Source organism: Neocloeon triangulifer, unplaced genomic scaffold, assembly GCF_031216515.1.
Source record: "Neocloeon triangulifer isolate White Clay Creek 2 clone unplaced genomic scaffold, ASM3121651v1 ptg000002l, whole genome shotgun sequence".
Lineage (NCBI taxonomy): Eukaryota > Metazoa > Arthropoda > Insecta > Ephemeroptera > Baetidae > Neocloeon > Neocloeon triangulifer.
The window spans coordinates 4,475,699-4,501,536 of record NW_026775545.1 but is presented as its reverse complement, the minus strand read 5'-3'; the positions used below and the strand labels follow the sequence as shown (position 1 = coordinate 4,501,536).

At 38.0% G+C, this 25,838-nt stretch overlaps 2 protein-coding genes across 5 annotated transcripts; one reads left to right on the top strand and one right to left on the bottom strand.

Moving 5' to 3' along the window:
- The first annotated feature begins 600 nt into the window (after window positions 1-600).
- On the top strand, window positions 601-14,168 carry LOC132205298 (signal peptide peptidase-like 3). Of its 3 annotated transcripts, none has more exons than XM_059634265.1 (11): window positions 601-969; window positions 7,010-7,160; window positions 11,836-11,918; window positions 11,969-12,106; window positions 12,350-12,428; window positions 12,487-12,599; window positions 12,650-12,801; window positions 12,887-13,048; window positions 13,109-13,224; window positions 13,283-13,427; window positions 13,540-14,168. In XM_059634265.1, the coding sequence occupies exons 2-11, from the start codon at window positions 7,036-7,038 to the stop codon at window positions 13,606-13,608; spliced, it is 1,182 nt and encodes a 393-aa protein (XP_059490248.1). In that variant the 5' UTR covers window positions 601-969; window positions 7,010-7,035; the 3' UTR covers window positions 13,609-14,168. The 3 variants fall into 3 exon arrangements, with proteins under 3 accessions (XP_059490248.1, XP_059490250.1, XP_059490249.1); XM_059634267.1 differs by having other exon boundaries at window positions 602-969; window positions 11,987-12,106; XM_059634266.1 differs by lacking the exon at window positions 601-969 and adding an exon at window positions 4,136-4,294.
- Window positions 14,169-14,611: 443 nt separating this feature from the next.
- LOC132202609 (clathrin heavy chain) lies at window positions 14,612-25,671 on the bottom strand. Of its 2 annotated transcripts, none has more exons than XM_059629618.1 (15): window positions 25,476-25,671; window positions 22,648-22,873; window positions 21,803-21,952; window positions 21,358-21,752; window positions 20,826-21,302; window positions 20,000-20,621; window positions 18,730-19,754; window positions 18,528-18,673; window positions 17,906-18,440; window positions 17,704-17,849; window positions 17,217-17,646; window positions 16,610-17,038; window positions 16,124-16,345; window positions 15,916-15,991; window positions 14,612-15,717 (listed from the first exon to the last, which is right to left on the bottom strand). In XM_059629618.1, exons 1-15 carry the CDS (start codon window positions 25,515-25,517, stop codon window positions 15,602-15,604), a joined length of 5,037 nt encoding a protein of 1,678 aa, XP_059485601.1. In that variant the 5' UTR covers window positions 25,518-25,671; the 3' UTR covers window positions 14,612-15,601. The 2 variants fall into 2 exon arrangements, with proteins under 2 accessions (XP_059485601.1, XP_059485609.1); XM_059629626.1 differs by having other exon boundaries at window positions 22,666-22,873.
- Window positions 25,672-25,838: the final 167 nt, after the last annotated feature.

Here is a 25,838-nt window from a genome sequence, read left to right as displayed (position 1 = left end):
AGACAACGGAAATGCCAAAAATTGGTGTACAATTATGCAGTTTCTCATTTACTTTTGTTTCAAAGACGAGAGCGAGGATTTCATTCATTACTTACTGCTGATCAGTTGCGATTGTGTAATATATAATATTTTAATGGAGAGCAAGCAATCATTCTAAAAGAAATTGCAAGAAAACGCATTTTCCACTTAATAATTTATTATTACCTGGTTCTTAATTTTGAATTTCTGCTGTTTTTCTATAGTAATGTGCTTAACGGTATTAAAGTCATCTTCAGTATTGAAAAATGTGTAGTTTTTGTTCCAAGCATATCAAAATAATTAAAATTACGGAGAAAAGGTGTATAAAATGAGGAGAGTAGTAAAATTAGTAACAAGCACCAAGAAGAAAATCTGATGGAAAGCCTTTTCGCTTCATAGAAGAATAATCAGCTATGAAATTGAAAACGTCAAAATCGGTGACATTTAGTAAAGTTGGCGCGGAAACAATTCAAAAAGAGGTGCACTTGTCGGCGAACATAATTCGATCCAATCAGGGCTCGAGATTGATCGTGGGTGGGAGACACACAGAGGGAGGAGGGAGTTTTCCTTTTAATTTTTCATTATTTATCAAGATGGCGCCGTGCCGTACAGAGCTGTGGTGAATTGCTTGGCAATTTCGACAATGTTTACCTGAGTGCCAGCGCAAAATTTGTCGAAGGCTCCGTCACCGGGAAACCGCAGCTCGTGAAGAGTGGAATTTTGGTGAGGCCAGGTTGAATCCGTGACCTGGCTTTCGGTGCGGACCTTCTGAATGCGCAGAGGCTGCTCGCTCTCTCCGTAGGCAGTGTCCGCAAATCTACCAAAGGAAGACTTGCAGATTTTGACTGATTCGGGCACCATGTCGGCCGACCGCGTCGATCAGTAGGCAGACCGTGGGCCGAATTTCGACCGGCCGACTCTCAGCAGTCAGCATTTGATCGTTCGAATCAGGTGAGGAATAAAAAAATTCGCATAAACTTGCAACTTGCATGTACCGTTTATTCAGCACCGATATTTTCATTGTATGTTGAAGTCGCGGATGGTTGATGGTTCGGATGCACTACTCCCGCAAACGAAGGCTGTTTTATGCGCTGCCTCGTGATTATCGATTATATATTTTCACAGCTATTCGTGCCCGTTTTGATAGAGGAAGCTTTCGCACGCCCTTTGAACTTGAACAGAGTTAGAACGTTAGAACTCCTATTATTATTATTATTATTATTATTATTTGAGAGGTGGAAAAAATAAGAATAGTGCCTGTATTATTAATTTAATTTAGGCAGCCAAATTTTAAAAAGGTTTGAGAATTTAATTTTGATTTTTTTTTTAGAATACGGTGCACAATATCTTCCTATGGGAAATTTGCTCGTCTGAAATTTACTTCAGTCCATCTAAACTATCTATGTATATAATTATTTAATTTTTATATTATATAAATTTAATTTCATTATTTTTATGAGAGTTACATGACAATTTTGATTGTCACTTGTCAATCAAGCAGATAAAATAAATTGAATTAAAAACTTGATATGGAATTTCTAGTTGTCTTTGTGTGATAATAAAAGGCATCGATTATTATGTTCATACACTTCATTCCACTTGTACTCCACGCTGACGGTAACATCCGGAAGTGCACAGGAGCGAGACCTGTGACCGCGGATCAAGGGCATTTCCGATTGATAAACATCTAAACGAACGATCGCTGACAATTACACCAACCAACGTGTTTGCCCTTCTGCGCCAGGAAACTGCAGAAAATCCCAGGATCATCCGAGCCAAAAGTGTGTTTCAATTTAAACAAAAACGTAATAATTCTGCACAAAAAAGTGATCCAAATGAGGAGACGAGTTAATTTGTGTATGAATGGATCATGCAACACTCGTGCACGCGAGTTTCTCTTAGTGAGTGTTTTGGCAATTAATATTTTGGATTGCTTCTGCAATCTACAATTGTCTGCAATTTGGTGTCTGACAAAAGCTTTCACAGCAAGCCAACGCCTTTCATCAAATTAATCAATCGCCTCAAGCAAGACTACTCGGAATTTTAAAAAATTTGCCTTTATGATAAAAATTAATTAACTTACTAAGCAGGATGCATAATTTATAAATTATCTTAATTTATAATTTTTTTTATTTTACTGGAGATATTTATTACTAATAATAAGGTGTAATTAATATAATTTTTTTTAGCTAATATTTTGCTGGTATTTTTATTTTCTTAAAACTCTCATTACATTTTTAAAAGTTAATTAGAGATCGGCAAAAAATTAGAATAATTTTTTTAAACTCATATATTTAAGTAAAATTTTAATTTGCTGCCAATGACCAAATGTACGGTTTATGAGTTAAAATTCAAATTTCAGTAAAATCGCCTGTTATGTAAAAAAAATACATCTTAAAACAAACTTAAACTCAAAATTTTGATGCAGAAAATAATCTCATTTTTTCTTCCTTAGTTCGGGTGAAAAATTTTATTCCGAGATAATTTAATTAGCTTTTTTAAATTTTCCAGTTTGCTTATTATTTTGATTAAAGATCTTGTTGACAATTTTTCGACAGACTTTGCACGCCCGAAAATAAATAATGCTCGATTTCCAGACCATGACAGCATATTTATTTTGGCGTCGTCACCTGTGCAGAAAGAGTTGCCAGATAACGCGCACCGCAAGCAGACCGTCAAAAATGCCACAGTTTTTTTTCTGTCCTGCCAATTTTTGGCGCAAAAAGCATCAACATCGTGAGCGCTTGGTACGAAAACACGCTCTGCTCCGACTGTCTGACTCACTTGGCTCGTCGGTGTACTTGACTATTTGCACACATCCGCACTGCACACTCTAATTACCCAGCCAGCAGCTGCCGCGGGTTTTGACGAAAATCCGCGCGACTGCACCAGATAAAAATATTGATCTTTGCAGTAGCAGCTAATTTATCGATCAAACAGACAGACGCAGTTTTCCAAATTTTACTTCAAATTAGTGAAAATTTAAGGCGATCATAATTTATGGTTAGGAAAAAATCAGCCGATTGATTTTGATGATTATTATTATTTTTTTTTATACATTACGTCATTTTCAAATCATTAAATTATGAGAGTAAAAATGAAATGAGATCAATTGCGAAAATAGAATTTTTAAGATTAATAATCGCTTCTTGTGTGAATTTTCTGAACATCAATCTTTCAAGTTTGGTCCAAAATGAAATTGTTAAAAGTTCTGCAAACTAAGTTTCACAATTTCTTTAGTGGGCAATGTATAGAATCAAGCAATGCGTCACTATTTTATTTTTCTTCATTAATTTATTATCCACAAAATAATCTCCTTCCTTGGCCACAATTTGCGTTGATTAAATTTTAAACAGCGTTTCCTAGATGTAGGTTTTTGTGTGAACAAATCTTTTCCTTTTTGAAGTATTTTGAATGTGGCATCAGAATTTAAGCTATGTACTAATTTACAAAAATTCAGCAATTTTTTTCTGGATTACATTTTTTGTAATCATAATTTTTTTCCTGTTATCAAACAACTATTAAAAGCAAATATCTCTATCATTATGAAAATTGCCATTATATTGAATAAAAAAATTATAATTACTGTTGATTTTTTGCTTCTAAAATAGTAATTGAAGATTTTTGTCGGTGATCATTCGGAATAGAAACCTCAGAATTGAGTCCACTTTGAGCTAAAACTGACGATGTTTTATTTCTGAAGAGAATATTATTTGTTAGCTTTCAGATAAGCAGGACTAACATTTACCACAGCCCCTCCAAGAAAAGCGTGAAACGCGGAAAGTCTTATAAACAAAGATATCGTTCGAAGGCTCGTTCGAAACCTTCACACGTGAAAATTCGCCAGGTGGAAAAATTTGATGTAATAATTATTGGTCTTATCACAATTGTAATTAGGGCGACCCGCATCAACCTTTTTCTGACAGCAAAAAAAAAAGCGAGAGAGAAAAACAAAAAAACCCAATTAAATTTTTATCACCCTTCCGTACGTACAATTGGCAAATTAAAAAAAAAAGTAAATTGGCGACAATGAGCGACGGAGCGTTGACTGAACGCGCGTGGTGGAGAAAGAGGAAGGGTTGAGCACCTGCCTGAAGCAGCGATCGAGACTGCGGTCGGCTCGGCAGTCACTCGCGGCAGCGCGACCGTGCCGCTTCATTTATTTGTTTGTTTGCTTCTGGCAACGCGAGAGTTTCAGAATTTATCGCTGGACTTGTTTCGTTTCAAGCACATGGGACCCAAGTAATTTATTTCAGCGAATGTGATTTCATTTTACGTAAGTGCTACTTTTTCTCTCACGATAATTTACAGTTCATGCATTATTCAAACGCGTAAGTGGTTTGTAATTTGGATTTCGTTCTTGTTGCGCGTATTCGATTGGAAATCGGCCACGATTTCCTCTCGGGCCAGTTGCATTCGTGCAGAGTGATTTTCCGTGTCTTGAGAGCGACGACGAGTTTGACATCCACTTGAGGAAAACTGATGAAAAGATTGGCCCACTGAATCATTGTTACATTAATTGCAGGACCATTTTCCCACGCCATGCAACTCTAAACGTTAATATTTTTATTAATTTCTAGTTTCAATTTTTAAATAAGGAAAAACAATCAATTATTGCAAGCGAAACTGTATTTTTTGTAAAAACGGTACCCGTAGCAAGAACTAAAACTTCTGACTGAGATCAAAAAGACACTATCTGCTGCAATAAGCGTCGATTGACTTTGTTTTTTTTTTCTAGTCACTATCACCAGTTTTGCAATAGTTTCTGTATTCCGTGGGAAAAATTTAAAGACATTATTAAAATGTCAAATTTAATTACTCGCTTAAGCAACCGCCAGTGCTAATTATTTTTTCAAGAGACCATTCCTGTTAAAAACAGTTGGTTTTCGTAAATTAATCCAACTAATCTGCAATAAAAATATTAGTTTCACTGACTGAAAACGTGACCCTTCATGCATTTTAATTGACACAAGGTGTAAATTAACAAATTAAATAATTTTAAATTAGGAGCAGCTTAAAAAGTAGAATTTTTAAAATTAAAAAATCTTATCCCTTTTCATAAACTGTCACAATTGATCACAATATTCAAATAAAGTTTTTCGTGGGAAGGTTTTGAAATTTGAAACCATAAAATTAAATATCCTTTGGAGACTTTTTGCGTTTGAAATATTTTATTATTTATATTTTTCTAACTGCAAGCATTATTATTTTTCCATTTAAAAAAGTCATTTATACCCTTTTCTGATCAAACAGAACACAATTTTAATCACTATAGGAATGTTTGTTATCTAGATTAATTCACTTTTAAATCCGACTACAGTCAACACAAAACACGCCTTCTATTATTTACTCACCATTTTCTTATCTGCCATCAAAGCACTGCAGATATTTGCATAAAGAATCCGTTATTATATGAATTACAATGCGTTACAATGTCACGACGCTTTTGTAATTCCGGCCCTTATCGGTGCAATAAATTTCACTGGAGACAATACCGGCGCGTTCTTGACCCAATTCTCGAATCGGCTACAAGTGCGACACATTTTTCCAAAACAGATAAAAATCCTGACCCTTTCCCTTTTCTTATAAAACTGCAACCTGTGATAAAGATCTCTCTTCGAGAGTAAAACTTTGCCGCTGATAAACTTTTATTGCGCGCTTATTTCGCTAATTGCAGGTAAAATCTTAAAATTTCACTTCGCTCACGTTTTTTTTTCGATCGTCATCCGGTTGAAATTCTCGCCACCTCCATTTTTTTTTTTCATAACCCAGTTGGCCACTCTTTCTTTTTTTCCCATTTGGCCCCAAGTGCGATCGTGCTGATCAGAATTTTAAAAATAAAGCAGAGCACTGTCTGTCTATCCTAATTCCACACATGATGGATTCATCAAAATGCAGCCGCGGCACCAAACGTGTGTGTTTGTGCCAAGTGAGGCTCTGTTTTGTTAATTTGCAAGCTCGTCTGACACACAAAGGCAAATTACATTCAAAATTGAATCACAATTCAGACGCCTGCGTTTCGCGCGGAGAATTTCGGTCCCTGCTCAACAAAGCCCATTAAAAAAAAGAAATAATAAATATTGAAACAACATGGTAACGAGAAGCACGCAAAGCACTACTTTGTTTTATTTAAAAAGGGAAAATTGAATATTTTGTTAGGCTGACATGCAAACGACAAATTACATGCTGCCAAGTAGATATCTTGTTTTTTTTTCATCTCATTTTTTTAATGATTTTATTCCGTTTCCGCGTTTCTTTTCTAATATCATGATCTACGCCAAAATGTAATAATTTTTATGGAGGCTAATTTATTCATTTATTTTGAAATCTATAGTTTAATAAAATAAAAATCCGGAACATAGTTTTTCCTAATTTATGGAATAATTATTTTATTATTGAAACGAAAAATGTTAATTACAGAGAAGAGAAATTCGTTTGTAGCTTAATAATTGCCAATCAATGAAAATGATATTTAATTTAAATTAATGCTTCCTCAAATTAAACATTAAAACTGTTTATTTCACTTATTAATCAATTTTCCCACAATTGAAAATACTCTATAATAATTTAGATTTTTGAAGGTTGAAGACTATCAAGAGAAATTTTGATTGATTGGCCGTTTAGTTTTTATTGAATAAACCAAAGACAATTTGACGATTGCAAAATTGCAGAGAAAGAAAGAAACAGGAGACCGGTGGGAACTTTTCGAGCGAGGTCGCTGCGAAAACAAACGGTGATCCCCCCTTTATTGGGAACAACAATTATTCTGCACAAATTTACCAAGGCCGCCCACGAAAAACGAATTCTCTGGATCTTAAACGCGCCGGACAATCAGGCATACCAAGGCTAGCAAATAAATTTTAGAATAATTCGCTGTGTCACGTGGCCGAATAAAAAATTCCACTGAACAAAGTGCAGTTTCCGCCAATTACCATTCCGCTTTTTTTTTTGTACATAGAAGTATTTTAACCCTTTCGCTTGTTGTCGACAGCCGGCCGGGAGAGAAGGTGAATCAGAATGGACCAGGCGGGGCAAGATGAGCCGCTGATGATGCCCGTGGCCAGGGCCTACAACATCATGGACTCGTCCAGGGTGTCCACCTTCCTCATTTCCATACTCCTCATCGTTTACGGCAGTTTCAGGTAATTTATTAATTGATGATTCAATTGTTATTTATATTTATCCACATCGTTGAAGTTTAATAATTGAAAAAGAAATTGTTTGAGAAACAATTTGGTAAAAAGGCAAGAATTTTGCCAAAATTCCAAGATCAAAAAGACCGTATCTGCCGCAGTAATTGATCAAAATTTAAAATAAAAAATAAATAAACGTTGAAGCTGAAATTAATAATACCTTCGATCTTGAAATGCTAAAAATGTTTTGATCAATTAAACTTCCCATTTGACTTGCAAGCAAAGATAAACTTAAGTGCACCAAATGCTTCCGGTCACCACCATCTGACTGCTTATCTTCAAAGTCTGCGGGCGGGAGTATTATGAGCTTGTAACGCTAGAATTGGTCGTGGGAAGTTCTCTTTCATAATCGGCTTGTGGCTTAGCGGAAGCCTAACGTTCTGGATGCGGTTTTTAGAAGCCCTCGTCTGATGGTAAATAAATTACTGGCTAGACAAAAATAAACTTTGTTTAACACTTCATTTCTAATTTGAAATCACTTAGGAGTAAAAGATGTAGTGGCTTATTTTTCTTTATAATTAATTATGCTCAAGGAGGAGATAGTGATGTATTGTTCAATTCAAGGTTCTTTGTTATCAATTTATTTTTAGCGTGTGAGAATCTAAAGAAAAAACAAATTTTTTCAAGATGAGACAGAAATATAGGTACAAAATAAATTATGAATCTGTGAGCACTGGAAATGGAAAACAAGGGGACTTAAAAACTTGATGATTTCCGTGTAATCTCAAGGGACATCAATTTTAGGGACCATTTTCTTTTATCCTTCAAGGAAAATGAAAAAAAAACCTGACTTTTACTCTAGAAAATAACTTAAATTGACCCATCAGGATCAAATAAACCTGCCCAAGATAGAGACCCGGCGTAAATGTTTTCTAATTTTTTTCTAAATATGTATTCAAGGTCCTCTAAATATTTTTTAATTTTATTGGCTTCGTTGTGCAAAGGCTATTAAATTTTGTATTTTTAAATTCATAATCTAAAACACTCTTGCCTAGGTTTCACTCCAAGAAATCACAGGTTTATTTTTATTGCCTAGCGAGAAAGTATTTTTTTTATAATTCATTTTGGAGAATCTAAAATTCCCATGTCACAATTTTGTAGTGATAAGGTATCTTACTTTTGTTGAGGTTGACCCTGAAAAACATGGCTTAAATTTAAAAAAAGGTTGGAATTGCGTTTTTTCTTTCTTTGCAGTAGCCCCAGAAAAATTAGCCAAAGAATTATATTACTAAACTAATCGTTTTGTCTATGACACTGAATCATCATTTCAAATAGGAGGAATTCCAGTTCGATATCACAACTAATCATGAGGATTTGATAGGAGCAGATTAATAATAATTAGTTGTGAGAAAAAAAAACTATCTGCTTTTTTTAATTCCGCTGTTAAAGAAACCTTAAAGCGCCGAAATTATTTTTCTCCGCGCGCGATCAGCACTAACAGATTAGCAAGAAGAATGCTTTTGGAGCACAATTATGCAAAAAGCCAAACGCGTTCATTGTTCTGCGAAAAAGGGAAAATCTCGCTCGCTCATGTGAGAGAGACAAGAGACGACGCACAATCACACAATGGCTTTTATCATAAACTGTACATTCAATTTTTACCTCGCTGCGTGAAATTAGCGGTCGTGCGATCGTGTCGCGCAGTTGGGCCGAGGGAACGAATTTCTCACGCAAATGCTTGTGTACGAGTGAGTGTGTCGCTTGAAAATACAAGCCAACTTTATTTGGGGCCTTGTGCGTGAATTAATTTATTTTTTCAGTTGCATTTAAGTAATTTTTTTTATAATCTTAAAATATTTCAAATTATTCTTCAGAACAATTCAGTACAAGATTAATAAATTTAGTGATTACTGCAATTTTGAATATGTTGGGAGGTTTTTTCAAATCTATATTTCAACTTCTACAAGATGTTCAACGTGCTATTATAAAACAGCAAGAAATCCCATTATTTTAATTTAATAACGATTTTGAAAGAAAAATTCAAATTTTTAATTAAATATATCAATTCTCCTAAAACAGAATGTATTTCTGTTTTCGGAAATTATTTTTACAATTAAATCTGGAAAGAAAATATTATGCAACCTGCACCCTGCACTTTGAATTCTCAAATTGCTTATTTGTGCTGTAATAAATTATGAAAATGTCGATTGGCAAAAAAACCAACATAAACTTTAACCCTTGGCCCGCCATTTAGACGGCCGCGCCGTCTCAGCGCAATGCGTTAATAATTCTTTGCTCAATTCTCGCGGAATCAGTAGGGCGTCTCGACGGCGTCGTGAAAAAATAAAAGCACTTCTACTTTCACTGACCACGCCAAAAATATTATGCGATGCTGCTTTCGAACGTCGGCATCACTTTCACTCTCCGCCGGCGGCGGCGGCGCGAGATTTGATAAACCGGCTCGGCTCGATTGGAACACCTAACGTTATGTCACGACCCGGCCGACCGTGCAAAAGGGGGCGAAGAAAGGGTCAAACTCATTAAAGGAAGCCGGTCGGTCGGTCGGGCAGAGCGAGAGACTCATGACGGCCCATAAATTACGCCCGATATTCCAACTGCTGCAGTGTGGAAAAATTGTTTGCTTTCTTTCCATCCTCATTATTGATATTAATCGCCGCGGATTTTCTCTTTACCGGTTTCTTTCCTTCTATCCGAGCAGTGTGAATAAATTACCCCGTTTATACTTTTATTGTGTGCACTTATTGCATTTCTTTCGCATTGCAATTATTCTTGTTGATGGAGCGAAAGGAAAAGGTTTTTAGGGCAAATCAGATTTTACCGGTTTACCTCATTTCAAGACGATTGAAGCGATTTAAGTAGGGTGAGAAAAACTCACAATTAATTGTAATAATTATTCCTGGCGAATGAGTAAAATTATTTCAATTATAATCTATTTAAATATCGTTTGATCAATTTTAGGGAAAATTAAACATTCCTGCACTGACGTTACTTTTTCGCATCTCAGACTTCTTCTTCAAACCTCTTTTGTGCGCCTTTTCATAATTAGCTGATGCATTTTTAGATAAAACTTTAGTCTTGGGAATGTGACACTTTTGAATTGGAGATCTCAGAATTATCGCTGCTTTCGTTTTGTCTGTGAAAGTGTGCCTGAATTTAAAAATTTAATCTGGACGGACTAATTCTTTATTCAACGTTTTTTTTCTTCATTACTTCAACTCAAGGCAAGCTAGACCGTTTTTTGCTGGCATTTTGTGCAGCCGACTTGGACTTGGTTTTCTTGACCCTGTCGCTCTTCTTGCCAACTGAAGCCTTTCTTTGCGCGCCGGAATTCGCCGCCGACGCTTCTTGGCTGCCGTTGCAAAAGCGGCCTCCTTACTTTGCACGTTTGGAATTTTCTTTTTGAGCCAGTCGCTTTAATTGAATGGCAATTTCTAAGTTAAAAAGAAATAACAATTACTGAAATTATACTTAATTATAATAAGTGGTGCCGTTTCATAGTTCACGTTGATTGTTATCAGTGTTTTGTTTGCAGAGAGGAAGTGGGGAGGTTCTGTTTAAAATAGATAGTACCGATTCCAGGAAAAATGGAAAATAATGTGATAATTTCCGCATCCTGTCACAATTTTGTGTGTGTGTTACTTTTATTTCTTCTCTAAGTAGACCAATTTACAAGTGTAAAAGAATGAGAAGATAAAACACAAGGTCTGTTAAAACGCCCCACATAAATAAATTTCAAGTGTGGTGCCCTGTGCAAAATACGGCGTGATACAATGCATGCTAAAGTGAATCAGACAAGCGAGAAATTTGAACTATTGTGAATTAATATTTGAATTCTTTTTACTCCATCACTCCATTGTAAAATGTAGGAATCCAAAGTTCAGCCTGAATAAAAAAAAAAAAAAAAAAAAAAAAAAATTGCAAAAACTCCTCGTTTTTCAGCCTTCTAAATGTGAAACTGTCGATCCGATTGTACAATTTAAATTTCCTTGTTTGCTTTCACTTCCTAGAGAAAAAAAACAGGATTACCTTAAAGTTAAATAAATTATAGTAGGCATTATAGCTCATAATTGTTTTCCTTTGTGTGCCAAAATAAAGTTTTTGAATACTTATCGGTTTGGAGAAAAAAATGGAAATTTATTTAAATTTATAGAACAACATGGTATTGACGATTTTTTAACGTTTAGACCAAACTTCGGAGTCAGACAATAGCAAAAATAATATATTTTCATTCTGCAACAATTGTTAATCCCCAATTGTTCGTCTCTGTAAGTTAGTCAGAATAATTTTCTCCTTTGTCATTTCATCTTTGTAAACTCAGTAATAATTCGAGAGAGAATTTATTTTTCCTTGTTCATTGTCGCTTGCAATCAGTACTGAAAATGCGATTGTTCAGAAAGTTCTTTATCTTTCGACAAGCAGACATTCTCTCACCGGAAGCCCATTCAAGAACAGGCACAATAATCGCAAATCACGATCTGCTGATAATCAAAGATCATGTTTGAATCGAAGCAGAAAAGCGAAACGACTGTCGCGAGATCGGTGAAGCGACGGGCGGCGCAATTAGCAATTAAATCTGTCTGGCAGGAAACAATATGACCGGCTTCCTGTCCACAGCACTTTGAAATTGATTTTCAATTGGTCACTACTTTTTTTGTGTCCGCAGGTCGCTGAACATGGAGCAGGAAGCGCGCGAGCGGGAGAAGAACAAGGCGAACACGGCGAACCCTTCGAGCGGCGTCGAAAACAGTGAGCCCTTAACCACTTCACTTTTGCCACCGACCCGTGACTGATAGTAGCGTCAATATTTTTCACAGATGTGCAGACGCTGGACACAATGCAGGCGCTGTGTCTGCCCCTAGGCGCCTCCATCTCCCTCCTCGTCATGTTTTTCTTCTTCGACTCGATGCAGATGCTTTTCGCCATTTGCACTGCCAGTGAGTTGTCCACATGTTCCTTCTTAAAAGCTTAAAAGTCTTTTGCAATCAGGCCTTGCTATTTAAAGATCAAAAGTTTCATAATTAAAACTCCTAGAATTTGGTTGCTGCTGTGTGGGCCTTTGTTGGTAACAATTTATTTCATGAAAAAGAGCAATTTTTTATTAACTGAAGTTTCACAGCAAAAAATATGCATCAAATTTATTTAAATTAATTTAAACTAATAAGATACCCTTTTTCCAGTCATAGCCACTGTTGCGTTGGCCTTTCTGCTTCTTCCCATGTGTCAATATATTATTCGACCATGCTCTGAAAATAAAAAGTAAGTTTAAAAACTGAAAATACCGTCGAGAAATCTAATTTGTAAACATTCCATCCAGGATCTCATTTGGTGTGTGTGGCCGGTTCACCGGAGCTGAGCTCCTTTCGTTCTCTCTGTCTCTGTTTATCGTCTGCATTTGGGTTCTCACCGGTCACTGGCTGCTCATGGATGGTAAGAAAATTTTACAAAGTATCCGTTTTTATATTAATCATGAAATTCAGCCATGGGCATGGGACTGTGTGTTGCATTTATTGCGTTGGTGCGTCTGCCAAGTCTCAAGGTGTCCACTCTGCTGCTCACTGGCCTCTTGATCTACGACGTGTTTTGGGTCTTCTTCTCGTCCTACATCTTCAGCACCAACGTCATGGTCAAGGTACAAATAATTTCTGTGTAAAATCAGAATTTTTTAATTTTTAACTTTTTTCTTACTTGTTTTATTTATTTGTGAAAATTCCCAGGTCGCGACTAGACCTGCAGACAACCCAGTCAATTTAGTAGCTCGCAAGCTGCATTTGGGCGGAGTGGTGCGCGAAGTGCCGAAACTCTCTCTGCCTGGCAAGCTCGTCTTTCCAAGCATGCACAACAGCGGCCACTTCTCAATGCTTGGCCTCGGCGACATAGTAAGAAACAAAACCACTCAGAAATGGAAAAAATTCTTAAATTTTCATGAACATTTTAAGGTGATGCCAGGTCTGTTGCTGTGTTTCGTTCTGCGATACGACATGTACAAGAAATCTCAGTCCATGCATTTTGCGGATGCTGGCGTGCCTCCCCCAAGGCATCTTAGTAAGATAAGGTGAGAGTGACTTGAAATTTAATTTTTATGTTGTAATTTTTCTCTTGCTAAATTTCAGTTACTTCCACTGCTCCCTAATTGGCTACTTCCTTGGTCTGCTAACTGCCACAGTGAGCTCGGAAGTATTTAAGGCTGCTCAGCCAGCGCTGCTCTATCTTGTACCTTTCACCCTGCTGCCCCTGCTCACCATGGCCTACCTCAAGGTAAGTTGAAAGAAGTTATTTTAAACTTAAATGTTGTTAAAAATTATAAATTTTATTTATAATTATTTGAATTCTTTTTTAAAATTATTTACAAATTTCATTTCAATTTAAGGGTGACTTGCGGAGGATGTGGAGTGAACCATTCATACCATACGTGCCAGCCAAGCACCAAGAGGTCTGATCGGTCCACCAGCAGCAATTTAAAGAGTGGATGGATATAGGAAGCATTTTTCGTAAGAAGCACCCTTCCGTTGATTCTGTGAATGGAAAATGTACCCGTTGACTCAACAACATACATACAATAAGTCGGACAACGGAAATTTTTGATTTACACATTCTGTGTCTGCGTGTGATATATTATCAATTATCAAAAAGAAAATGAGAAATTGAAAGAAGTCTATCTTTGATGAAAAAAAGAGATTCTGAGCGACCGAGTGCGAGAACTTTATACTTTCTCCCGTGATTCAAGTCCTTTATTTGATTAATCCTGCTAAGTATTCACTTTTAGTTTTTGCTGTGAAGAAAACTGGAAGTAAAATTTAATGTCTGTAGAGATTCTTTGTTGTTAATTTTCTTTTTTAGTCAGATGTGATGTCGGGACATTTTAAAAATGCCTTCGCCAACATGCATAAAAAGATGTTGTATTCCTCCTGAACTAACCATTTTATGTGCGAGCAAAAATTTCTTGTTAGCGTTAAGTATTTTCTAATTAAAGATGCATTACAGATTACAACATTGAAATGTGAGTTTCTCTTATTTCACCCAAACAGATTTTCATATTATCAAAAGGAGCTTGTAATATCTTCACTGATAATTTAACTTTTCAAGCTTTCCCTATAAGATCATTGTAAATTTTTTATGTCAACTGATGAACTGATTTTTTATTTAATTGAGGTAATATGATCAAGATGTGCTGATTTTTACCAATTAGGAGAAAAAAAAAATCATTTTAGAAAATTCGCTTAAGAAAGTTAGTTTCAAAAATTCAGTTCTCTCAATAAATTCAATTTTTCTTATTGTCTCTTTGGAACTGACATCTTGAAACCAATCTTATGTAGAAAAAATTACCTTTAAAATTAATCGGGCCTTTTTTTCTGCTAAAGCCTTTTCTCAATTAAATTATGAGAGGTGGTTTGTCCAAGGTACAGAGGTGTAAAGAGGAAACTGGAAAAAAAGCTGAAAAATTGCGTCACGTTTCTCTTTATTCTGACACTGGTTGATACCTCGGTACAGTGCAATAATAATTTTCACAATATAATAATTGATTCTTTCATATAACATTTCTTCGCTTTCATCATCACTAATTTTTCTTTTTTATATCTTCATCTCTCACAAAAAAGAGCGTTATGTAAACAAAAAATATTTCATGCAAACGAATAATGGATGCATCACTGTTCTGTTGCTATATCATCATGTAATAGAAGAATAATTAATCGATAATAAATCGCAATAACTATACTCATGTAAAGCATCAACCACATAAACAAATCAGTAGATAACAAATAAATTACAGTAAGAGCAACTGCAGCAGTGGCGAATTAATTCATTAATTATGTGATTATGTTGGTTTTAAGCCAGAGCAAAAGACGACGGATGCACGAATCACACAATGTGACGAAACAATCATAATAATTTCTCTGGAAGAAACAAAAAAATATTATCAGCATTTTTTGACACCTTCCAGCACAATGTACAATAATTACTTTTAATTCATATAATCATGAGAGAATAATTATCAGATATAAAGCATAATAGATATATTTATATATTAATTATGGAATGAATGAATGATAGAGAATTGCACACTAGTTGAAAGTCAAAAGCACGTACACGGTCAATGGTTTTTGGTTGTTTCTTTGCTACCTTGGCATGCATACTGTTTTTATTTGGAGACTTCACTTGGTGGAAACAAGAAGTAAAAAATCACAAGTAAAAATTACAAAAAAGGAGGAAACCCAATTCTTCTCTTATGATAAACAAGAAGCTGATCAGTAGCAATAATATTTTAAATGAGCTCTACCAGCGTTCATGATCATTTAATTAATTCTTAATTAGTTGTCCACCCCATTTGCCCTATGTACACGTGATTCGGCTCGCACCGACTCAAATTCTTCAAGACTTCATTTGTTAATTTTTCTTCTATATATAATTTTCTCTTCTTGGCTAGTCTCTCGTTACATGCCGTAACCCTGATAGGGCATGTTTGGAGCGTAGCCGGCGGCGCCATAGCCGGGCGAGTAGCCTGGCGCCATCATGCCTGGGCCAGCAGTTAGCATAAGTTGGGGCTCAGCTAAAACACAGATAAAAACGACGCATGAACACAACAGTAACGATTGAAGTTACTTAAAGAAGGTCTAAAGTGAGAGCTTTCAGAGGGGTACTATCAACAGAGAAAAATCTGAATGGTGCTATGGCCAAGCTAAACTCATCATGAAAACGGCATTAATGATAAAAACAAAAGATCAAAATATTTAAAAATGAAACTTACGAATCATCATTGGCTTGTTCTCCTGAGTGGAATGGTCCTCAGCTCTTTGCGACTCAGCTGCCTCAAGCTTATCAACCTGAAAATGTAAAAATTGACATTTTAACTCCAAGAGAATTGGAATTTGATTATTTGAAAAATCATCGTTTTTATATTCCTTGTAACAAGAGCAAATTTTAAAGAGAAAAATGTCATATAGATTTTCACATACCTTGCTAGTGTACTCTCTGGTGACCTGGATGAAGTAGGGCATGGCAAAGTCCATGATTCGGTGTCGCCAGGCAAGCTCAAGGATGACATCAGGGTGGAGCAGGTCGTAACACTGGAAGAGGCAGGCGGCAAAGCAGTCGTGGTTGCCCTTCTCTAGGAACCAACTGAGCAACTCCTCGGCCACTTCAGCGTTTTTGCTCTCAGCTGCATATTCCATTGCGTCCTAAGAACAATGAAAATCTCATTTAAACACGTACTAAGCAAAAAGTAAATGGCTTTTATTTCATTGAATGATTTGTTTCAGATAGGTACTATCAACATTAAAATCTGATTGGTGCTATGGCCAAGCTAATTCATCATATAAAAATCAAGTTTGAAATAGTTAGCCCATGATTGGAGTGTTGTGTTACTATTTTTAATTTAGCTAATTTTCAACATCAAACTCCAATCAAGGGATGTAGTAAATATAAATTTATATAAAGGTCACCTTGAAAAGTCTATCCTTTTTGCAGAGCTCAACGGACTGCTTCCACCTATTATTGCCCTTGTAAAGGTATGCGGCAATGCGCCTGAACTCAGTGAGTTCATGTTTCTCAAGTTGCTGGGCAAGGGCAATGTTATCAAAGTTGTCGAACGCATCAATCGACGTCCGCAGGCCCAGGTAGTCCTCCTCGTCAATGAGCAGGCCGTTGAGCGCCTCGTTGATGGCCTTGTTGTTCAGGTTCTGCACAGAACGCAGGTAGGGCTTCACCAGCTGCAGGTGGTCAACCTTGGTGAAATAGTTGACAGATCGGGTGTGGTCCATGCGGGGCGCCAAGACGAGAAGAACGTCGTTGAGCAACAGCGGCTTGAAGTCTACGTAGAATTGGATTGCCTTGTAGTAGAGCTCAATGTTGGCAACTTTGGTGATGATGTCCTGCAATGGCAAATAAACATCAGCATTATTTACAATATTAGTCTGTTAAAAAAAAAAATTAAATAAAAAGTTGAAAATTTGTTGGTCTTCTTCAGAAATAAAAACTGATCTTTTAAATCAGTAACAAGGAAAGAATCTGGTCAAAAATTCTAATGAAAATTTAAATATATTTGTTTACCTTAAAGTGGCCTTCGCGCCACGCCTCAGTCGGGTGGCTCATCATAGCGACAACAGCATTGTCGTACTCCTCATACTTGTCATACAGGAAGACGAGCTCGGCCCAGAGGTGTGCGTGCTCTGCAGCCCGCAGCACCTTGGGTATGTTGACGCGTGACCAGAACAATTCCAGATGTTCGCGCATTTTGGCCGGCTTGTACTTTGAATAGAGGATTGCAAGTTCCGTGAACATGCCCATGTGAGCGCGCTCAAGTCCCAGGGCAGCCTCCAGCAGGTTGATAAGCTCTTCAAAGTAGCCACGCTCCTGGTAGAAGTTGTTCAACTCCTCCAACTCATCGGCGTGCACCACAATGTGCAAACCGCACATCTGTGCCAGCCTAAACTCTTCACTCTCTACACATGCGAAGCAAACTTCTTTCCATGTGCGAGTACTGAAATAGAAGTTTCACATTTTTATTTTTTGTACATAATTCAGATTATTTATTAACCTATTTGCTTTGCGAGCAGAGTCAACAGCACCTTGGTACTCCTTCAAATGCACCAGTGTAATTGCTAGCCGTGCGAAATTAGAAACATTATTGTACAGCAGTTTGGCCGGTTCATACATCTTATCATCAAAACATCTGTCGCCGATCTGCACAAAAAATTTTTATAGCAGTTTTCTTCAATTTTTTAATTAAATTTCCATACCTTTTGAATATCAGCGTGATTAGGGCCAGAGATGAACTCCTCGAGGTCCGCAAGCCTGTTGGTCCTAGCGTAGGCGTAGATCAACTCAGACTCAATGTAAGACTCTCTTGCCTTCTTCCGTGCCATCTGCAAGTAGCGCACTAGGTCTTCCCAGCTGCCCGTCCTGTGTGATGTCTCCACGACATCAATGAAAGCTGATGGGTCGTCAGCTTTGATGAAAGAGTCAATGGCCTCCTTGACGAGGCCCTGCTGCAACTGTGCCTTGGCCAGCTGACTCCAAACTGCAGGTTCGTTGCATCGTTCGGCAAATTCGTAGGCGCGGTCCAAGTTTGAAACATGATCGATGAGCACCTGGATGGCAGAGGTGTTGACGTCGAACTTCTTAAAGATGGCAAAAGCCTCTTCATACAGCTGGTTGTTGATGGCTATGTTTGCTATGTCTGGGGCATCATAATTATCCAGCCTATTTATGTACTCCATCACACGAGTGCGGTCTGCTTTGATTGCGGTCAAGATCAGCAAGTTCTGCAGATTTCTGAAAAATATTTTAGGATTATTATAAGAAATGTACAATTGTATTATCAAAAAATGATTATTTAAAACACTTTGAGAAAAAATGTACCTGTGATCGCTAAAGACTGAATTATCAAGGACTATCTTCTCCAAAAGCTCTATAAGCTCGTTTGGCAGATCGGCAGTCATGAAAGCCTTGACTGTGACTGAAATGTCTTCAGGATCTTGCGTTTCCGACAATGCTGTTTGCACCACCTAATAAAAATTATGTTTACTAAGTTCTTTCATTTTAAGATAGTATGAATACAAACCTGATCAATGAGTGGCCTCTTGAAAGGATTGCTTTCGTTCAAAACCTCAGCCCACAATTCCTGATCACGGCGCTTGACGAGGTATCTTGCCTCAGACTTGAAAAGAGAGTTCTCGTTGCACACATTGATGAGTTCTCGGTCACACTGACCTCTCTCATATGCCACGCAGGCTAGGTGTGGGTCTCTCTTTTCGCAGTACTTGCCCACAACGCGGCTATCATAAAACTGGTTCTCTCTCAGGAACCGTTCAGGATTATTGTTGCTGTCAATGTAGATTTTGGCCAGAGCATTGTGCGTTGCTGGCTCAACGCAACCTTCATGGACACGTGACTCGAGCCAGGGAAGCAACAACTTCAGCCGATTCCTCTTTTCAACTTCTTCAACAAGTTCATCAGTGGAGAACTGGCCTCGTACGACAAGAATGAGGTTCTTGATTATGTCCTCGGAGCAGTCAACATCCAAGAGTCCACCAACAACTACAGGCAGACGAGAGGGATTGACTTTCTGGACGTAGATCTCAATGTACTTTTGCAAGGAGTTGCGGTACAAGTAGAGAACAAGATCATGAACAAAGTCGAAGCGATCGCAGACAATGATCAGAGGCAGCTGGTCAGTCAATTTGGCCTCCTTGAGGAAGTTCTTGACACGCTCTGCATTGTAGCAGTTGCTCTCACGGCAAATGCGCTCCACTTCCTTGATCTGGCCGGTCTTGCAAGCAGCCTGGATGTATTTGAAATGCACTTCCTGGTCTTGGCTGAAGTTGACGATGGATCCAAGGAAGTAAAAAAGCCCTTCGTAGCTCTTGAAAGACTCAAACAGGTCAATCAGCGCCTTGGTTGTCAGCTGCTCGTGGTACTTGGTGGCGATCTGAATGCAGACTTGCAGGTTCTGACGGATGTTAGCCGTGAGCATGGCTTTCACGCACTCTAAGGAGTCCTCGACAGAAAGGGTGCCAAAGAAGGTGACCAACCACTCAGCATTCAGCAGATGAGTGTGTACAACTGCTCTCTTAATGTCATACAAATCTGCAATAAAGGAAGTGTTCATTTAGTAGAAAATGTTTCAATTAATTAGGATGTCAATGATAAAGTTTAAATTTTTTGTTTGTTAGGTAGCATTTTCCAAGCAGCATCTTGTGACACTGCCAGTTTAAGTACACCTGTTTGATCTTTGCATGTTTCGTAACTTCATATACCAGCAGCGTATAAGAAGGACACATCATGCAAATGATATTACAATGACAAATAAGAGAGATAAGAAAAATGCTTACCCGTGTAATGTTCAAGCGCACGCTGCAACAAGCCAGCCTTCTCGCAAAGTTGAGCGATGTGGGCGCGGTCATAGTGGGTGAACATATTGTTGCCCAAGATGGCATCTGCCACCTGAGCAGCGGACATAAGGTTCATTTCCAGGAGCCTCGTCTGCAGAGGTCCTTCTGAAGGCCTGTTATTCTTCAGGGCGTCCAAAAGGAAAGCAGTGCATTGCTGCACCATATTCTGCTCCATGAAAATATCCACAATCTGGTTGATATCTGCCAAGGGTTCATCATCTTGGACCAGCATCTGTGCAAACTGAACTCCTTGGTCAGCATTGACGCGCATCACATTCCTCAGGAGGAAAATGTAGTCGGGTGTGTAGCCAACCTTCTTGGCGTACAGTACAATCTTCTGGTACTGTCCAGTTTCAGAGAAGCACTGAATGACTTTGTTAGGTACATTGGCCCTCAGGTAGACAGAAAGGGCCAGTGTCGGATCAGCCTGTTTCACGAGATCGCCCAGCTCTTCTGAGCACTCGAGTTTGTCCTCCTTTAGCCACTTTTCCATCAAATGCTTCCTGCCCTGCTGCAACACAGGCCTGCACAACTCCAGACTTTCATACTTGTTCAGTTGACCCTGGGGAAAGAACAGAAAATCGTTTTTAACATTTTTCCCATGAAAGTTACGTATGCATAAGTGTATGGCTCAGTAAACCATAGTTTCCAAGAGAAAACCACGTACTTGAAGAGCCAATTGCTCTTGCACACTTTGTAGGTCTATGTCAGCAAGATACGCTGAATAGTGGATTTGAATGTGCATTCAAAAATAAATAATGCTCACCTGATCTAAGAGAATGCCAAAGTATTGAAGGAGTGGAGATGTTTGACCCGCAGGTGTTGGAACTTGCTGGAATCGTTGGATTGTTTGCGGAGTTCGAAGAATTCCTTTAGGGGCATTGGCGGCAACCTTGGCTGCTTCAGAATACTGTCCATTTTGGAATAGCAGGTTGAACTTGCGGACAAACAAGTCTTCAGCTCCGGCCAGATTGTTTCTCACTGCCATTCGCAAAGCCAAATCAGGATTTTGCAGGACGGTGTTGATGTATGGAATGATGTTTTCTTCTTCGACAGTCACAGAGAGAACTTGGCCCTTTCTGTTGACGCCAATGATTCCTCCAGTGGCTTCATGAGGGGCAGTCACAAAAATAGTGTCTCCACTGATTCTGTTCATGTAGATGCAAGTGGCAGTCTCAATGTCGTACATGTGGATGTAGCCGTACTTGGTGATAAGGTAAATCACGTCATACTTTGGACTAACCTAGAAATCAAAATTTATAAGTTACCTCTGAAAATAATATTGAGCTGTAACATACTTGCATAGCAACCGGGAAATCATTTTGCGCTTCTGGTGGGAAGAAAACATCAACAGTTTTCTTCACAAAAGGCTGATTGCCAGTGGGCGGGGTGCCGACTTCGATGATGTGCAACTTGCTGCCCTGTGTGCTTCTCACAGCAAAGCAGAACAACGTCGACAACTCAGGGTTGCCCTCCATTTTGAACTGGGCAAAGGAGGCTGCGTGGCCCTCAATGGGCTGACTGCACTTTCTCTCTACACTGTACAACTGCATGGCGCCAACCACTCGGTTTTGCTGGGCAGAGATTCCAATCAGCAGGAGCCACTGCTGCTTGGCGTCTGTCCTATAGTTGATGATCTGGCATCCATTCAGGCTCGAATGGCGATCGAACATTTTCTGGGGAGTGGAGTCACCTAAACAGAGTATTAAGAAATACGTTTTTGGAAATTCGTAATTTTATTACCTTCCATGCTCCAATGGAAAACAGCCGTCTCAGTTACGAGCGCTAAAGTGTTGAGTGAGATCCACTTCCAGAAAATGACGTCCTCAGTCATTGTGTGAGCCTTCATTTTGCTCTTCATTTCAATGTTGAAAATTTGCAGCGTTTTTTGAGCTGAAATTGAAAATTTGTATGAGGAAGAATGCAGGCATCAAAGATTGGAAATAATAAAAAATTGAAAAACTAAAAGCACATCCAGAAAATTTACTAGGTTAGTATTTTTCCAAGCAGATTATTTATAATTGAGACAATAAAAATTATTTCAGCACTTAAATAATTGTTAACATGAATCTGGTTCCATTCAGTGTTTATAGAGAAATTTTTTTTAAGCCTTCTAAAAGTAAAACTAATTGATCTTAAGCAGCACCAAATATTTGTTAGAGTTATTTAAATTAAATAGGGATGACAATATTTTGAACCATCATTCATTATAATATTATTAAAAAAGATTTTCAGATTTACTTTAGCTGACTTATTTTATCTCAATAAGATGCATAACATAAATAGTTTCCAAACCATAGCAAGCATATAGAAATTTAAACTACTTCATTGATTTTTAAATAGATAGACCGAGATAGACAAAGAAAACACTCAAGATTTGCACTAAAAACGACTGAAGTGAAAGAAGAATAAATAAAATTTCACAGAGGATTGAAATCGGCGCTCAAAAATCATGACCACGCTTTGATTTCAAGCCAAGTGCACTAATAAAAGTTTGTTTTGAAAATTTAGTGTTACAGATACAAAGTCTGGCAGAGCGTTAAAGACAAAACACCATCCCAAGATTGGTTTAAAATATTTATCTGCACCCTCGGCCCCGGCCTTGCCTTTTAAGGCAATGACTTTGGACGCTGGATTCATGATGGCAGAGTCTGCGGAGATGGGTCTGCGAATGGGGTTGGTGGGGTCGTGCATATCGATGATGACCACTTGGGCTGTGTCGCCCACCTTCTCGCGCACGCAGATGAACTTGTCACTCTCCATGGTCAGAGTGTTGAAGCTCACACTGGCCTGGTTGATGCCAATGTTGGTGAGCTGCAATCAAACGGGAAACAAATTTGATTAATAAATAACACAAAACATAATAATATAAATATGAAGAATTAAATAATCATTTATGTACGGTTTTCAGATTAAAGAAATCAGCAGTTAAATCAGATTGGTGTATGGCCAATTTCTATTTCATCATGTAGACATTTTTTGTTACTTCCTCCACAAATTGAGTTATTCAAGAAAAAAAAAGAATTATTTTCCAAATTATTTTCAGCCTCAACTTTTAAACAAAATAGTCTTCACGCATGAGTACTAATGAGCCTTTGAGCGAGCATAAGCTTAAAGGTAGGAGCATGATTTTTATTGGCTTCAAGCTTGTTGACTCAAGTGGCCCCACGTTTACATGAACCAAGTTTGATTGACTTGAAATCCAAATTGAGAGACTAAAACACGACCACTTTATTTGGTGTCGAAATTCCAAGCAAAATTAATCGCATTCCTTTCAAGTCGCGTTTCGAGGCAGGCGAGAAACGGAATCGCGGTACAAATTTTAATTATTGTCATTCGTCGCTCTCTCATTCATGACGATTTTGTAGGTCACGCTGGCCGGGCATATCAACATAGGGGAGACCCTTCGTGTGGAGGGCTGGCAAGCAAGCAGGCTCTGCTTGCGAGTTCAATCGATACTCGCGTTGGTACGCCCACTGATATCTCTCTGGTTGCCGCACACTCGCGCTCTTCACGCCTACAAAAATTCTGTCTTCCTCTCATGCAGCAGAGGCTTCTCGTTCTGGCCTAACGCGATTATGCCAACACAAATTTCGACGACCAAAAATAATTTTATTGCCGCCCTCCGCCAGTACCAGCCAGGAAAATGCTCAAGCTTTTATTGTACATATGAAATATTTTTTCCTTTGATCACTCTTTTAAAACTGTATAATTTAAAAAAATGGAGATATTTTTAAAACAATGAGAATTAATTCATAAAAATGGTAAAAAAAATGCGAGCTAAAATAAATTAAAACTTGATATGTAATTTGTGGCTTCCTCCCAAACCTCCAATCTTTTAATTTAAATTACTTTAACAAAAATCTTCACATTTTCAGAAGGATAAATTAGGACACTCTGGCCTTTTGTGGATATTTTGGCACAGTGTGAATTTAAACAGCAATGTTATTTCCCAGAAGCTTTTGGGGACAATTATCCTTATCTCAACTTCAAAACTCTCCTATCTGGACATTTGAAAGCCCAAATCAGTGGAAAACTAACAACAGAGAAAAAAGAAGGGAAAAAGATTATTTACTTTTTTAGCAAAATTCTTAATATTGACTTTATTTTACATGGGACGCAAATTTAAGAAATTGAACGACTTTCAAATTAACATAGATATCCAAAGCTTACATAAATAAATAGATTTTCATGTTACATAATAAAATACATTTTTTTTTAATTGTTACTTTTCAATTGATTCTCTTTGGCAGTCCAAAATAACTTTTGACTTCAAATTATTTATTTTACCTTTTGGCAATCCATCCCCACTCATATTCTGAGCTCACTCTAGACAACCATAAAATTGTTCGTTGCTCTTTGGTTCAAAACGCAAACAATGGAACTTTCCCTTCCACGTATGTTGGAACAGTAAAAGCGGTATTGTTGTTGCTTTAAAGTTTAATAAAGTTAAAAGTTATCGCCATCAAGCCGGTGCGATTTCGTGCAAATAAGAGATTTAATTTCAAATTAAAATTGTATTTTTCCACCTCGTTTGTTGCCTTCTTTTCATGCCCAGCGACTCCCTGAACCTGTCCGACTACTTCCGGTCGCGATCACGCTCTGCACCTGACACGACAGATGCTCATTTTTCTTCTGCGAGAAAAATTATTGCGGAGGAAAAAATTGGAACTGGCTCGAGCATTTTTCGTGAATTCAAAATAGATGGTTACAAACGAATATTGTAATGATAATGTGCGTACTCCAGATGTAAATTGACGATTATTAACCTCGCCTGATCGGCGAGATTTAATTTGTTTGCAGCCTGAAGGTGCAAAAAGCCGCTTTTGCTCAAATCTTGGAGCGTGGTTAATTTTTAAAGCAAAAATTGCAGCAATTCTCCAGACGTATATTTGAATGCCGAAAAGTGACTGATGAAATTTGCTCGCATCACGATATTATGAGTCACCTTTGGTGCGAGATTTGACGCAAATAGCCAAAATGCGTGAAATTTTACGCCTCCTCCTTCGCAAAGCAAAAATCCATGCAGTTTGCGAGGCAAATGCGCGAAAATGAACGAGAATTTTCCACAAACAAACTAACATTGTAAAAAATTTGAGCACATCGTAGAGTAAATTATTTAAAAATTCCGTATTTTTATTTAATCTCGGTGAGGTAACTTGATTTTCCTCGGAGACAAAAATGAATTTTTCCTCGTCAAGACATTCGGCGATAAAACAGAAGTAGGTCAATTTCATCATTCGGACGCAAAAGAACCGGATATGGTCAAATCTAGCGCGCAGACGAACATGCTTTGATCTAGTACAAGAAGTCTCGGACGCAGCGGACGAGCACTTCGGACGAAATTTCGCGATTCGTTGACATTTCGAGGCTTGAGTGCATCGGCCGCCGTGACGGCAGCAAACGAATGGCTCACCTGTAAGTGCTCTTGGAACCGAATCGGTAGTATTTGAGTCATTGTGGCGTTTGGAATCGACACACGGACACGTCGGCTAAACTTTCATGCAGTTTCCATACAAGAGTGCATAAAGAAACGGGACAAATTCGGTCGTATCTTGAGGATCCAACTCGCAGCTCCAGTGGTGTATCTCAATCAAACATGGCGACCGCCGGCTGAGACCGCTGAGAGCGTGACGTCAGCCGCGCAGGGCGTACTTGATCCTCCGCGACGCGAAATTTGATACAAGAATTTTCTAAAATTTCACTTCATTGTTACTGCAAGATGATTAATAAAGAGTGTTTGAAGACGAAAAACAAAAAATTTATTTGAATTGATTGA

Coding starts and splice junctions, on each gene's coding strand:
- LOC132205298 (XM_059634265.1), top strand. CDS start 7,036: ATGGACCAGGCGGGGCAAGATGAGCCGCTGATGATGCCCGTGGCCAGG. Junction 12,429..12,486: donor CCATGCTCTGAAAATAAAAA/GTAAGTTTAAAA, acceptor CATTCCATCCAG/GATCTCATTTGGTGTGTGTG. Junction 12,600..12,649: donor TCACTGGCTGCTCATGGATG/GTAAGAAAATTT, acceptor CATGAAATTCAG/CCATGGGCATGGGACTGTGT.
- LOC132202609 (XM_059629618.1), bottom strand. CDS start 25,517: ATGACTCAAATACTACCGATTCGGTTCCAAGAGCACTTACAG. Junction 21,303..21,357: donor ATTTCCCGGTTGCTATGCAA/GTATGTTACAGC, acceptor TTTGATTTCTAG/GTTAGTCCAAAGTATGACGT. Junction 18,674..18,729: donor AGAGGCCACTCATTGATCAG/GTTTGTATTCAT, acceptor AATTTTTATTAG/GTGGTGCAAACAGCATTGTC.